This window comes from Sinohyriopsis cumingii, chromosome 2, assembly GCF_028554795.1.
Source record: "Sinohyriopsis cumingii isolate HCF-2022 chromosome 2, ASM2855479v2, whole genome shotgun sequence".
Classification (NCBI taxonomy): Eukaryota; Metazoa; Mollusca; class Bivalvia; order Unionida; family Unionidae; genus Sinohyriopsis; species Sinohyriopsis cumingii.
The window spans coordinates 127,513,672-127,528,649 of NC_142962.1; the positions used below are offsets into that span (position 1 = coordinate 127,513,672).

At 33.4% G+C, this 14,978-nt stretch overlaps 1 protein-coding gene across 2 annotated transcripts in view; it reads right to left on the reverse strand.

Moving 5' to 3' along the window:
• Positions 1-14,978, reverse strand: part of LOC149805789 (uncharacterized) — a 253,443-nt gene that overhangs the window by 235,665 nt on the left and 2,800 nt on the right. Inside the window, exons 2-3 of one of the 2 annotated variants that reach the window (XM_089950478.1) lie at positions 13,002-13,100; positions 910-1,327 (exon numbers count right to left, since the gene is read on the reverse strand). In XM_089950478.1, coding sequence (XP_089806604.1) covers positions 910-990 — 81 coding nt within the window. In that variant the 5' untranslated portion in view covers positions 991-1,327; positions 13,002-13,100. The remainder of the gene's footprint in view (positions 1-909; positions 1,328-13,001; positions 13,101-14,978) is intronic. The other variant, XM_089950477.1, reaches the window with a different exon arrangement.

Below are 14,978 nucleotides of genomic sequence, written 5' to 3' on the forward strand. Positions count from 1 at the left end.
TGTGCTGGAGATGAGAAGACACAAGATGTGTAATTGTTCACACAGATGGATCATTGTTTGCTGTGTCCAAAAATTTGTGGTTTATTGCAACCACAAAATCCATAAAAACTGGTATGATCCCAGAGATGATAATGGTAAATTCACAGTATTTGAGATTATCAACATCCCCAATATAGTCATATTCTTGACCAGGTCACTAGCATATCTCTAATGAAATCTTAATACTTGTTGCCCACCAGGTCACTAGCATCTTTCTAATGAAATCTCAGTACTTGTTGCCCACCAGGTCACTAGCATCTTTCTAATGAAATCTCAGTACTTGTTGCCTACCAGGTCACTAGCATCTCTCTAATGAAATCTCAATACTATTTGCCCACCAGGTCACTAGCATCTCTCTAATGAAATCTCAATACTTGTTGTCTACCAGGTCACTAGCATCTCTCTAATGAAATCTCAATACTTGTTGCCCACCAGGTCGCTAGCATCTCTCTAATGAAATCTCAATACTTGTTGCCAGTGGACATGTACAAATTACTACCTCATTTAAATTTCACCACAAATATTGTGAACAGAGTAAGAGCTGAAATAAGTATATTTCTGCCAAGGAAAGATATAATGTATTGTATTGATTTGGTGCCTTTGAAATTCAAAATCCTAATTGATTTTTTTTTTACTTAGATGCCATTACTGGGTATGCAGATGCTATCACAAAAATTCATCAATTATTTCTGTGTTTATTTTGATAGAGGAGTACCTATTTTCTCCATTATGAAAGTCTCAAACTTTTTGTTTTGGATTTCTTTTCTGGCTATGTCGCTATCTTGACCACACCTATTTTTAAATGATTTTCTTTCTGATGGATGAATAGGAATCACAGATCCCAGTTTGTATTTTCAAACAGTCACATACCTCATTTTGAGCTCTCCAGCTGTACCCTTTCCTCCGTAAAGCTTGTCGTCTGCTCAAGCTGGGTGGCTTAGAAGCAGACATCTCAGTATAATGGCAATAATAAGGATAATTCCCAATATTGTAATGAACATCCCATATCCCTATCTGAGAATATACAAGGTACTAGGGATCACTTGAGTGGCCTGTAGCCTCTTTTATCAGCAACCCGAAGAAACACAGTCAGAAGAATCCTTGTGAGGCCAAATAAAATGTACATCTTATCTAGTAGAAAAGGCCATGTTGTCAGGCTGTATACACAAAGATCAGGTTATACTGATACTCTGTGTATTCCAGATATTAAGGAGGTGGATGGATTTGGTCTCAGTTCACTTGCCAACCACAATAATGTCTGTACACACCTGCTGGTAAGGACATCAATCTGAAATACAGAAATGCAGATTTAATCATCAGTTTTCATCCTTTCATAATACTGATATACAATACACATTCAACAGGAACTACAAAAAGGAGCTTCACTTTCACTCATGCATTTTTAAGATGTAACAAATGTACATATATTACAGCTTATTTGGGATTAATCATGTTAGTATACATAACTTTATATTATATTCCATTGCATGAATTCTTCTTTCTAAATCTATGTAACAAGAATTTAACAACTATTACGTATGCTAGGCAGTGATAACTGTTCAAATCTTGTATCATCAATGCATTACATGTGTTAGGTCACAGCAGTGATGCATCTAGATTACACATATTAAATCATGGAACCATTGATATTACAACAATGCATCCAGATTGAGTGAGTAGATTTATAGGAAATTTAGCCAGGAAAACTAATTTTCATTAAAAATGTATGCTGATTATATTTTGTATGAGCTCTATACTAGCTATATACGTAATATAAACAATGACACCAAGGGATCAATTATCAACTTACTTACCGGTAATACTGTTTCACTAGATGAATTTCTTTTGCTATTCTCTTTTAAGAAAACAAAAATTGTAAATAATTTGATCCAAAAAGTACATCTCTTCACTGGCAATTTTTTAAAATTTTAGGTTGGTAATATACTGATCTAAAAAATTTGGTAAAATTTCATGAGATTAAAATATTGTGATTGGAACCATTCATTAATTGGAATCAGCATTATTAATAACAGTCACACAATTCCACACTTCTAGAACCTGTATGCCTGGATTTATGTACAACTTTTTGCCTGTGTTAATGAAAATCTGAAGGAAAAAGAAACAATAAAATATTAAATAGAGTTAAAAGAAATATAAAAAAACATTAGCACACTGAAAAGTGGAAAAGATGAAATTGGCTGACTGGTTCCAATACTGTGAATTCAGGTGATGATGAAATCCATTGATCACAAAACCCTTATCTTTAAGTGCCTGAGATAAACCATTAATAAATCCAGTCAAATCAACACTGGAGCTAATTTATGACAGAGAAGAAAAAAAAAACGAAACCAAATTGATTGCAGTTATCTTTGACCTGTTTACATAATTAAGGTTTGGAACAAGTAGCAAGTTACTTAAAACCAAGTTTAGTAGCAGTGGTAGAAGTGGCAAGATTTGTCTTTGTAAAACACTCATAGCAAATGAAACAGATAAAGTACAAGACATTCAAAATTGTGTACAAAATTAAACAATTATTGCAATGGCCTGGATATTGAACAAGGTCTTCAACATATGAAAATCTAACCAGGTCATCTACCAATCTGCATACTTAATCTCATTTTTCCACCTCAAGTGGGTTTTGTTTAATCATGATAAAAAGATTGTTTCTAAATGCACAATCAAACAAGGTTGCTCACCAGGGTTGCTCACCATCACCAAGGTCACTCACCTGATTGATATTTGCCAAACAGCCAATGAAAAAGCATTTAGCTAAGAAATATGGGTTAGTAGGATAGTTTCTACATATTTTTTTCTAATGCTGTGAATTGTATATGGTATGAAAACAAAAGTTTCTCTATTTTTGTATCTTCATCCATAAAGCATATATACCCCCAATGTCACACTGCAAAATGAAAAATAAAAGTACAAATAGAAACAATAGTATCATGAATGGCAATTTTTTATTTACACACCATCTTTAAAAGTTCTTGGTATAGATAACTGAAATTATTGTGCACAAACTGTTTTTCTTTCTTTCATTCACAGTGGCCTTGACCTTTTAACCTTTGGATACAAAATTGATAGGCTCCTTCCTTACCCAAATTTAAGCATCCACTTAAGGTATGCCTAGGTCTGTCATGTAGAACTAATGTAATTGTTCAGAAACCATTGTTCTAGTTTCAGTAACTGTTACTCAAAAACAAAAGGCTTACACTAAATGAATGCCATCCAAAATGTTGGTCCATACATGTGGTGTAGAACTAATGTTATTGCGTGGAAACCATCTTATTCATTCAGTCATGATGACCTTGATCTTTGACCTGTTGATCCAAAACTTGATAGGCTTCTTTCTTGCCTCAAGTGCAAGCAATTCACAAAGTCTGTTAACTGTAAATGGTCGAAGACTCATAATTTTGTGCAGAAAGGAAATTAGTAACAGAGAGAGAGATGGACAGACAAACAGCATCATAAAATAAGATGATCCACTTTATGGCATGGATATACAATTTGTCAAAAACTGGAAAAATTACCAAATGGGTCTGAAAATACAGTCAAGTTATATATATATATGAATACAAGGAAGTCTTAAATTTCATTTGCCAACCTCAAGTCATTTTCCTCGATGATTTGGGGCCCCAAGTGGCTGAGTGGTCTAAATCACTCACTGTTACAGATCACTGCCATCTCACCTCTGTCTGTGTGGGTTTAAGTCTTGGGTTTGGCCAATGTGGGTATGTGAGAAAGCTTGCCAGTAGCTTCTTGTGGGTTGGTGGTTCTTTCCAGGGTTTTTGCGGGTTCTTCCTCCACCATTTATACTGGTTGCGATGTAAAACCTATCTTGTGCTGAAAACGGGCATTAAACCCAACAAAAATAACAACAACCATAATAATTTTAAGAATGTTTTTGTCCAAAAGTCTACATCTAAAATATTTAACAATGTGTGAAGAAAAGAAAAATATCATAATAGCTTGAAAATATAATCTGTTTATTTGCTTATAAATATAAAATATGTATACCAAATTTTATTTGCCTACCGTAAGAGGTTTTTCCTTAATCATGCTAACAGGGTTTTCTATCAAAAAGTTCATCAAGTTCAAAAAGTGTGAAATAAATGTAATGATGTCTAAAACAAAAGTAAAAGTGTGTAAAACAAATGTAAAAATTGTTGTTGAGGGCTAATAGCCCTAACATCAGGTCATAGGCATATAAATACAAATACACAAAATTGTATGTGTCAATGTTACATGGTTTTTGTGCTTTCTGATGTGCAAACATCTGCAGACAGAAAGCTAGCTGCATGAAAAGACAGTGGGACAGACAGACAGACAGACATACATGATAAAATTATAATGCCTCTTCAAGCAGTTAGAGCTTAGAAATTGCTGTAACAGCCTGAAAATCTATCCAGGGCATAGATATAGAAATACCATTATGCCAACCAGATTTAATTTCTACCTCAGGTTTTTTTTAGCCAAACAAGATTTTTGACAAGACAAAAATTCAAAAGTAATGACTAATTAAAATGTGCAAATAAATAACAAAAATCATTGCAATCTAATCAAGTCAGTTACATTCATTGAAATATTTATGGTTTTTATGCAGACTTGTTCATATGCTTCTCCTCCCAAACAAGATGCCTTCTCTTCAGGCCTTGTGAATAAAAATTGCTCCCAATTTTATCAAGATAAAACTTTATAAAATTCCTCAATACTGTATTAAAATTAAAAATTTATGTAATTACATTTGTGTTTGAAAAACACATCACCAATACAGATTAAAAAAAACAAAAAAGTTAAAATTTTTAAAAATATTTTTATAACAACATGAAATCTAATCAGGTCATCCACAAATGCATACAAACACGAATATCTGATCTTCTTTGTCTGTCTCATGTCGTCTTTGTTTAAAGTCTATAAATGTTTCAACAAGAGTACCATGACTGGCATATTATGTCCACACCATGTTTGAAAATACTTTTTATATGCCCCTGAAGGGTATTGTTGACTGGCGATTAATGACCAAAGGATTCCGTTACGTCAATCTTTCTTAGAGGAATGATCTTTATACCCCTGAATAGCTCTTTTTATTATTTTAAGTGCAAGCCATTCACACATTTTGGTCATGGAACTTCTTCTAGAACAAAAGTTATTTTAAACAGCCAAATATTTTCTTTGAGCCATAATTACCTTGAATTTTTCACCCCATAATCAACAGGTCTCATGGATACCTTAATTGCAAACCTTCCACAAACTTTGGTCAAGATATGTGGTCTAAAACAAAAGTTATTAAGCAAAAAATGTTTTCTTCTTTCAGTCAGAGCATCCATGATATTTTACCAAAAAATCAACAGGATATTTTTCTTACCCAACATGAAAATCATACACAAACTTTGATGAAAGTACATGGTCAAATGTTTTGTACGGAAATCATTTTTCTGTTTTCAGTCACAATGACAACATCCATAAATTTCTTCCTTACTCCAAGTGCATGCAATCCACAAAGTTCTATCCTTGTCTTAGTGTCATTGTGCAGAAATCATTTTACTTCTTTCAGTCACCATGACCTTGAAAGTTGACCTTTTTGTCCCCCAAAATCAATAGGCTTCTTGCTTACCCTTTGTCCAGGCTATCCACAAAGTTTGGTCCTGGTATGTGATATAGAGTTAATGATAAACTAATGATACTGTACAAAGTATCCATAAAGTTTGGTAACCATAGATGGTGGAACACTCAAATTACAGTTCAGAAGCCATTTTTCTTCTTTTATGTCACAGTGACTTTGACCTGTGACCTTTTTACCCACAATGTTTGATGACTGTCAACAGAACACAACTTTTGTTATTGTGCAGAAACAAAGCTTTGAACAGACAGAGACACAACATAATAAAAAATGTGACAGGAGTATAGAAACTCCACAAATTGCTCTAATGGCCTAAACATCTAATCAGATAATTTATATGTGTACATTAATTATTTTTTGTGGTTTTGGTAACTTATGGTAACAAGGTTTCTGTCACAAAAATCAAGCTAAAATAAACTGGAGAAATGTTTTATAAACAAATTTAATAGATTTTGTAATGGACCTAAAAAATCTAATCAGGTTATCTACACTTTATGATTCACAGACTGCAAGCAAAAGATGTAAAATATGATTTTGTTTGCAAATATTTATGAATGTCCTTTTATAACATGCATCATTTTGGACATGTCAGAACACATTATTGGATATGTTATAGCACATATTTAGATTAGATATTGTTACTATTTGACTGTATTCTCATAATGAATTAATCTAGTCTTCATGCTGGAATGAATTATACATTGCAATTCAATACAAGCAAATATGATGGACCATCTATCAGCATTCTAATTATGGTAGATCAAATCTTTGCTTGTTTAAATTTTAGTCCAACTACTTCAAAGACTAATCCTTTAAACATGGAATATAATGTTTTCATTTCAATCACAAAATAATATCACTCCTAGTAACACTTTAAGACAACTCTCATACACATAATTGCCATATATTTTCTTAAAGCTAGCAACAGAACTGGTTTTTTGACATGGTACAGAAGTAAATCCCAGATCATATTATCAGATTTATAAACATGAAGCAGTGTTGAGGAAATCTATCTGATAAATTTTGAATTTTCTGCCATTTCAATTCACTGAATATAATTTAAGATGGTATTTCAAGTGAATCCTTTAGTATGGTGCATGCTGTACATGTTTGCATTTTGTATATCCTATCTAGTTTTGCTGTAGAAAATTTTTCCCATATAGCTAAACAGTAATCAATTATTGACAGACAAGGAGTTTTGCATTTTTAGGAAGATATGTTAAAATATTTTGAAGCAAGGTATCTTTGAGTTCAGGGATCACATGTCCACATGCTTTTCCCATCTCAGTGTACCATGAACATATAATCCATGAATTTTTCTTTTTTTTATATATTTGTTATATACTTATCTCCAAGTTTAATATTTAAGTCCTTCTTGATCCTTCCCAACAGTTTTTTGATGCATACATTTTGTTTTCTTCTCAATGATCAACATTTTGTTCAGATTGGAATATTTTCCAAATCTAAGTGAAGCTTCTTTTTTAGACCTGTATAAAAGCTGACAAAGTTGAATTGGCAGCAAACAGATCAATATTATTAAATTCAGCACAGAAAGGGAGATAATTTATGAAACTTAAGAAGGGGAGAGGATTAAGCATTGAACCCTGTGGAATACCACATCTGACTGTTATCGATTTACAATGTGTTTTCAATACAAACTAAATGTTATTAGATACAACTTAAACCAGTTTAGAGCTAGATCATCAAACTTGTAGCACTTCAGCTTCTCATAACAGGATTTATGATTTAATAGATCAAAGACTTTGTTGAAACATGGATATTACACCAGTCAAATATATATTATCCATTTCCTTATACCCGGAGTCTGTCAACTTGGTTAAGTGTGTGATGCATAAATGGGCTTTACAGAAGCCCAAATGAAACAGTTCAAAAGACTTTTTTGGCTATTTGTTTTTCAAATATTCTTGATGGGGTTGGGAGAATTGATGTAGGTCTGTAATTTTTAGGGCCTAATTTTACTGCCATTATTATGGATTTGTGTGATCTTGGCACATTTTAGCATTGAAAGGAAGTAACCTGGCTCAATTTTAGCATTAATAAGTAGGTGATAGACCTTGTCACAGCCTAGCTGTATCAAGTAGGTGATAGACCTTGTCACAACCTGACTCAATACTAGCTTTATTAAGTAGTGATAGACCTCGTCACAACCTAACTCAATACTAGCTTTATTAAGTAGTGATAGACCTTGTCACAATCTGACTCAATACTAGCTTTATTACGTAGTAATAGACCTTGTCACAATCTGACTCAATGCTAGCTTTATTGAGTAGGTGATAGACCTTGTCACAACCTAGCTGTATTAAGTAGGTGATAGACCTTGTCAGAACCTGCCTCAATACTAGCTTTATTAAGTAGTGATAGACCTTGTCACAATCTGACTCAATACTAGCTTTATTGAGTAGGTGATAGATCTTGTCACAACTTAACTCAATACTAGCTTTATTAAGTAGGTGATAGACCTTGTCACAACCTGACTCAGTATTAGCTTTATTAAGTAGTGATAGACCTTGTCACAACTTAACTCAATACTAGCTTTATTAAGAAGTGATAGACCTTGTCACAATCTGACTCAATACTAGCTTTATTAAGTAGTGATAGACCTTGTCACAATCTGACTCAATACTAGCTTTATTGAGTAGGTGATAGATCTTGTCACAACTTAACTCAATGCTAGCTTTATTAAGTAGGTGATAGACCTTGTCACAACCTGACTCAGTACTAGCTTTATTAAGTACTGATAGACCTTGTCACAACTTAACTCAATACTAGCTTTATTAAGTAGTGATAGACCTTGTCACAATCTGACTCAATACTAGCTTTATTAAGTAGTGATAGACCTTGTCACAATCTGACTCAATACTAGCTTTATTGAGTAGGTGTTAGACCTTGTCACAACTTAACTCAATACTAGCTTTATTAAGTAGGTGATAGACCTTGTCACAACCTGACTCAGTATTAGCTTTATTAAGTAGGTGACAGGCTATGTCAAAACCTGATTCAGTACTAGCTTTATTAAGTAGGTGACAGGCCTTGTCAAAACCTAACTCGATACTGGCTGTATTAGGTAGGTGACAGGCCTTGTCAAAACCTAACTCGATACTGGCTTTACTAATTAGGTGACAGGCCTTGTCACAACCTAACTCAATACTGGCTTTATTAGGTAGGTGACAGACATTGTCACAACCTAACTCAATACTGGCTTTATTAAATAGGTGACAGACCTTGTCAGAACCTAACTCAGTACTAACTTTATTGAGTAGGTGATAGACCTTGTTACAACCTGACTAAGTAATAGCTTTAAGTAGATGACAGGCCTTGTCACAACCTGACTCAATATCAGCTTTATTAAGTAAGTGCCAGCCTGAGTCAAAGCCTGACTCAATATCAGCTTTATTAAGTAGGGGACAGCCTCTATCAAAACCTGACTCAATACTAGCTTTATTAAGTATGTGACAGACTTATCAGAACCTGACTCAATACTAGCTTTATTAAGTAGGTCACAGACCTTGTGACAACCTAACTCAGTACTAGCTTTATTAAGTAGGTGACAGGCCTTGTCACAACCTAACTCAATACTAGCTTTTTAGGTAGGTGACAGATCTTGTCACACCTTAACTCAATACTAGCTTTATTAAGTAGGTCATCTGAGAAAATTTATAAAATGTTTCTGCCATATACTTAAGAAGTTAGCACATTATGAGACTGAAAAGGAATACCTTTATTTATACCAGCAATATGGACTATACAAATGAAATAATATACTTGATTGTACATTGGTTAGTATTGAAAAGTTGTACATTGGTTAGTTGTGCATTGGTTAGTATTGCCAAGTTGTGCATTGGTTATTATTGCCAAGTTGTGCATTGGTTAGTATTGCCAAGTTGGGCATTGGTTAGTATTGCTTGGCAATAATAGTTTTCCTTTTTTTATTTGCTCCAATATCTGTATCCCTCCCAATTGATTAGCTCCAATATCTGTATCCCACCCATTTGATTAGCTCCAATATCTGTATCCCTCCCATTTGATTAGCTCCAATATCTATCCCTTTCATTTATTTTATTTATGAAGTCTATTCCAAGTATATCATGTTGTTTCTATTTCAGGATTTCATCCATTTTGTCTGAACCCAATGTTTTAGCCTTCTGAATATTATTTCAGCATGTCTATCTAATACTGTATCAAAACGTTGATCCAAGGGCATGGAAGGTAATTCATTCAGGAAATCATTTTCATAAAATTTCATCAAGATCTGTTCTTGATTCAGTATGGCAGCCTGAAATAAAATGAGGCACATGCCTTGTGATAGAGGATAGTAGTCACATGCATTGTGATAGTAGTCACATGCATTGTGATAGAGGATAGTAGTCACATGCATTGTGATAGAAGATAGTAGTCACATGCATTGTGATAGAGGATAGTAGTCACATGCTTTGTGATAGAGGATAGTAGTCACATGCCTTGTGATAGAGGATAGTAGTCACTGACTGCATAAACTGACACTGTATATTTTCATGATATGTAACTGCAGCATTCTCCTTTGTGATCTTTTTTGGTTCTTTATCATTATGAAAATACCACCTCTGTTCTGGCCAGAATGATCTTTCCTCTCATTTTAATTATGAAAAAAGTTTCTTGTACACAAAACTTTTTGATGCAGGAGTTACTCTAGTTCCTCAGTTTTAGGCAATATATGTTTGATGTTAATATTTACAATGTGTAATCCATTGTTATAAGACTAAATGTGTAATCCATTTTATGAGACCAAATCTATAATCCATTTTATGAGACTAAATGTGTAATCCATTTTTATAAGACCAAACAAATGTGTAATCCATTTTAATGAGACCAAATGAAGTACACAATATATTATTTATGTCACAAGAATGATCAGGTGCCACAAACTGTGTAACACAATATATTATTTATGTCACAGGAATGATCATGTGTCACAAAACTGTAACCCATTATAGTTTTACAGTATTTGCAGGATTAGCATCACTTTTAGATCTAATTGTAGAATTGACAGTTTTAAAAAATATGTATGTCTCCTCATACCATATACAGTATAATGTGTACTTGTTTATACATTGAATTCAACAGCTAACAGAGTAGACCTGATCTCTGTTGCACAATGCAGTGGCAGATTAGGGTGTATGTTGTTTGTCCTACTGGTTATTCCATAAAATCTGTAAAGACCCAGATCTGTAGGCACATTATGTGATGGCAGATCTTAGTCTGTGCAGTTTGCTATTGGGCTTGACTTATAAACCAGGAAAAAGGGCACTAGTACAGCAGTATAAGTGTTTTTGACATTTATGTGACAGGATCCAGGATAGCTGTAATGGGCCTAAAAGTAGATGACCTGTTTGGCTCACAAAATGATCAATAAAAAGTCTTTATCCTCACTAACAAATTTAAATACAACTTGCAGACACATTCTTAAATTTGTCGTAATCTGTACAAAGACTAGATAGTGAATCATATGTGATTTTGTGGAAAAAATAGAAAAAATACTAGTGCATGCATGAAAATTACACATTTTCATAAGCAGTTATTACAAACAAAATAGATTCCTCAAATCTCAGTTCAGGGAGTCATGGTAACTTGGTTATTACAAATACAACAGATTCCTCAAATCACATTTCAGGGAGCCATGGTAACTCGGTTATTACAAATACAACAGATTATTCAAATCTCACTTCAGGGAGTCATGGTAACTCAGTTATTACAAATACAACAGATACCTCAAATCTCAGTTCAGGGAGTCATGGTAGCTCAATTCTTACAAATATAATAGATTCATTTCAGGGAGTCATGGTAATTCAGTTATTACAAACAAAATAGATTCCTCAAATCTCAGTTCAGACAGTCATGATAACACAGATATTACAAATACAACAGATTCCTCAAATCTCAGTTCAGGTCATGGTAACTCAGTTATTACAAGCACAATAGATTCCTCAGCTCTCCATTCAGAGAGTCATGATAACTCAATTATTACAAATACAACAGATTAATTTCAGGGAGACACAGTAACTCAGAAGATGGTAGAGCATATGATTTGCAATACAGTGGATGCAGGTTAGAGATGCCCCATTATGAACTTTGGTAAGACACTTAGATGCAATATCCTTGATATGATATGGCCAATAATGATACAATATCCCTGACATGATATGGCCAATAATGGTTTTAAAGTGCAGTAAAAAACCAAACTAAGCAAAAACTGGCACCGGCTTGAATAACATGAGCTACACATTTAATTAACACAATCTTTCATGACAAATTATTTTTCCGTGTCAGAGTATCTAATCTTTGTACACATTTAATTAACACAATCTTTCATGACAAATTATTTTTCTATGTCAGAGTATCTAATCTTTGTACACATTTTTTGAATAAGATGTGTAAGCAAAAACAAAGAAACATTTATTTTGTTTTTCATATAATTATTTCAAAAACATACAAATAATTAAATATCTTTTGTAAAATACATGTACACCCCCCTGCTCTACTATAGATATAAAAAAAATCTAAACCCCTAAAGTTAAAAAAAAACAAATTTGAGAAATTCCCTTAATGGCTTGAATAATCTAAACAGGTCACCTGCATATGCAGACAAACATGTCAACCAAATTTCATTTGTTCCAGGTAGTTCTTGTTTAATGGAGTTAATAAGGCTTTCATCAGTAAGTCTCCAGTCCCAAACACTAAAACCTAAAAATTTGTAATGATTTTTGTGATTGTTTGAAACTCACTCTAGTCATATAAAATGACAAAATGTTTTATTTAAAAATGTTTTTATTTATTTAACATGGTTTTTGTGCAATAATATTAATGACCATCTCAAGTTATGTTAATATACAAACAGGACTAAATCAAGATTCCTATGCTGCAAGCACTTAGAGCATAACAATTAATTCAATCAAGTGGAAAAGACTTAAAAATCACCAGTCTTTATCTAAATCCCTTTTTTTCTATTATAGGCTACTCATCAATTTACAAAGTTTGTGAAAAGTAGAGAATGGTCTTATCTTTGGATACAGCCTCCTAAACTTTGATAAAATTTTCTAAAAGGGGATGGGTGGGTCCTTAGTGTGTGTGGACTTATAACTAGATTTATGGCATTTTATGCTCTTGTGTGGAGTCCTTAGAAACTTTTTGATTTTATGACAGATGTGGGAAAAACAGGAGTATTGTTCAAACAAAGTTTCTTCTAATATAAAATGAATTTGGTTTGGTTTGGTGTAATTTTAAAGAGGCACAGCAACACATGAGATATATTTTAAGATTGGAGTAAAGAGCCTTGCCCAGAACATACCAAGGTAGCCAGTCAAGTGTTAATCAGATGGTAGGATGAATCTGTACCCCTTCAGTCACGAGTCCAGCACATTAACATCTAAGCCACAATGGCTCAAACCTAAGAAAAAGAGGAAGACATGGCAAGACATGGATTTGGACTTGAAAATTGCTTGTTTATAATATTACATGAAATGAAGTTGGGAGAATGTCATTAACTAGCTCCTTTCAGACATGCATCAGTTTAGTTCATAGCATACTCATATCTACACTAAATATTGTAATCAAGTTTATTTTTTACAATGAAAATACATGCTGCACAAATTTTCATGAAGTAGACAGACAGACAGATGACCAAAATCCAGTTTCAGCAGAGCACAATGAAATTTGTTGACCTTAAATGTTCATTTTTATTTCCAGTCACATGTACATGAAATAAGTAGATCTTTATTGCACCTCTTAAACACTTTATCTTCAAGATGTGAGGAAAAAATTGACATTTTTAAGAGATCAGATCCTGTGTCATGTGTATGTTATTCAACATTGCAAGCTCAGATATGATGGATAAAAAACAACTTTAATTACAGTTCACAATAGGCAGCTTATTTCTGCTGTTAAACTTGTATCAGATATTCCTGCACAATGCCTCATTATCCCGTGTACTCCTCCCTTTCTGGTCTATATCAATTAGAAAACTGTGCTGACATGGTGTTACTATGATACTCCAATATCAGAAACATCTAGGTTCCTCGGATCCACAAACAGAAATAGAACAATAACCTACTTCATAACACCAACAAGATATGCAATAAACAATTCTTGACAATCAGAACCTAGTTTTCACATAAAATAAAATTAGCAGTATGTAAATTCATATATAAAGAATTTAATAAATTATTCCAATTGTTAAACTGAAAAAAAAATCAGGCTACTAATACTAATAGCATTGGAGTATTTATCTATAATAGTAATAACACTGGAGTATTTATGAGTAATACTAATAACATTGGGGTATTTATCTGTAATTCTAATAACATTGGAGTATTTATGTGTAATACTAATAACATTGGAGTATTTATGTGTAATACTAATAACATTGGAGTATTTATCTGTAATTCTAATAACATTGGAGTATTTCTCTGTAATACTAATAACATTGGAGTATTTATCTGTAATACTAATAACATTGGGGTATTTATGTGTAATACTAATAACATTGGGGTATTTATCTGTAATTCTAATAACATTGGAGTATTTATCTGTAATACTAATAACATTGGAGTATTTATCTGTAATACTAATAACATTGGAGTATTTATCTGTAATACTAATAACATTGGAATATCTATCTGTATTACTAATAACATTGGTGTATTTATCTGTAATACTAATAACATTGGAGTATTTATCTGTGTGATAAATGAGCATGAAGGATCGTGTTTTGTCTTCATCTTTCAGAAAGTGAGCTAAATGCAAAAAAAAGCTTATCAAGTTGCGCTTTTGCCAGAATGATATCAACCTGGATCAATACTCAGTTGACATGAGCCAGAATCAGGACCAGGGTTTGGGGGTGGAAAGTGGGGTGACTGCCCCAGGCCTCGCTCTTGAGGGGGACCCGCGCTTTAGGCCTATGGTCGTCCTTATGAGTTTGTCAAGCTATATTCTCTGGTAAATTGGAAACGCTGATACAGGCCGCACGTAATGCACACATATCATGAAGGTTGATCTAGTCTAGACATAATCAATGTTTGCAGTAGCATACCAGTTGAGATACCAATACTCTGGCCTCGTGCAGTCATGGTCGGCCCTAGGCCCCAAGTACTACTAATGACGCCTCTGGCCAGAATAGAGTCAACCTGATCAGCATACAGTTCTCATGAGCCAGAAGGTAATCCACCTGGTTCAAAACAGTTTTTGTGAGTACCACAGGTTTGACTATTTACTGTATATTGTCTGTAATATTTTGTATCCTCTGATTTTTCACACATCATAATACCTA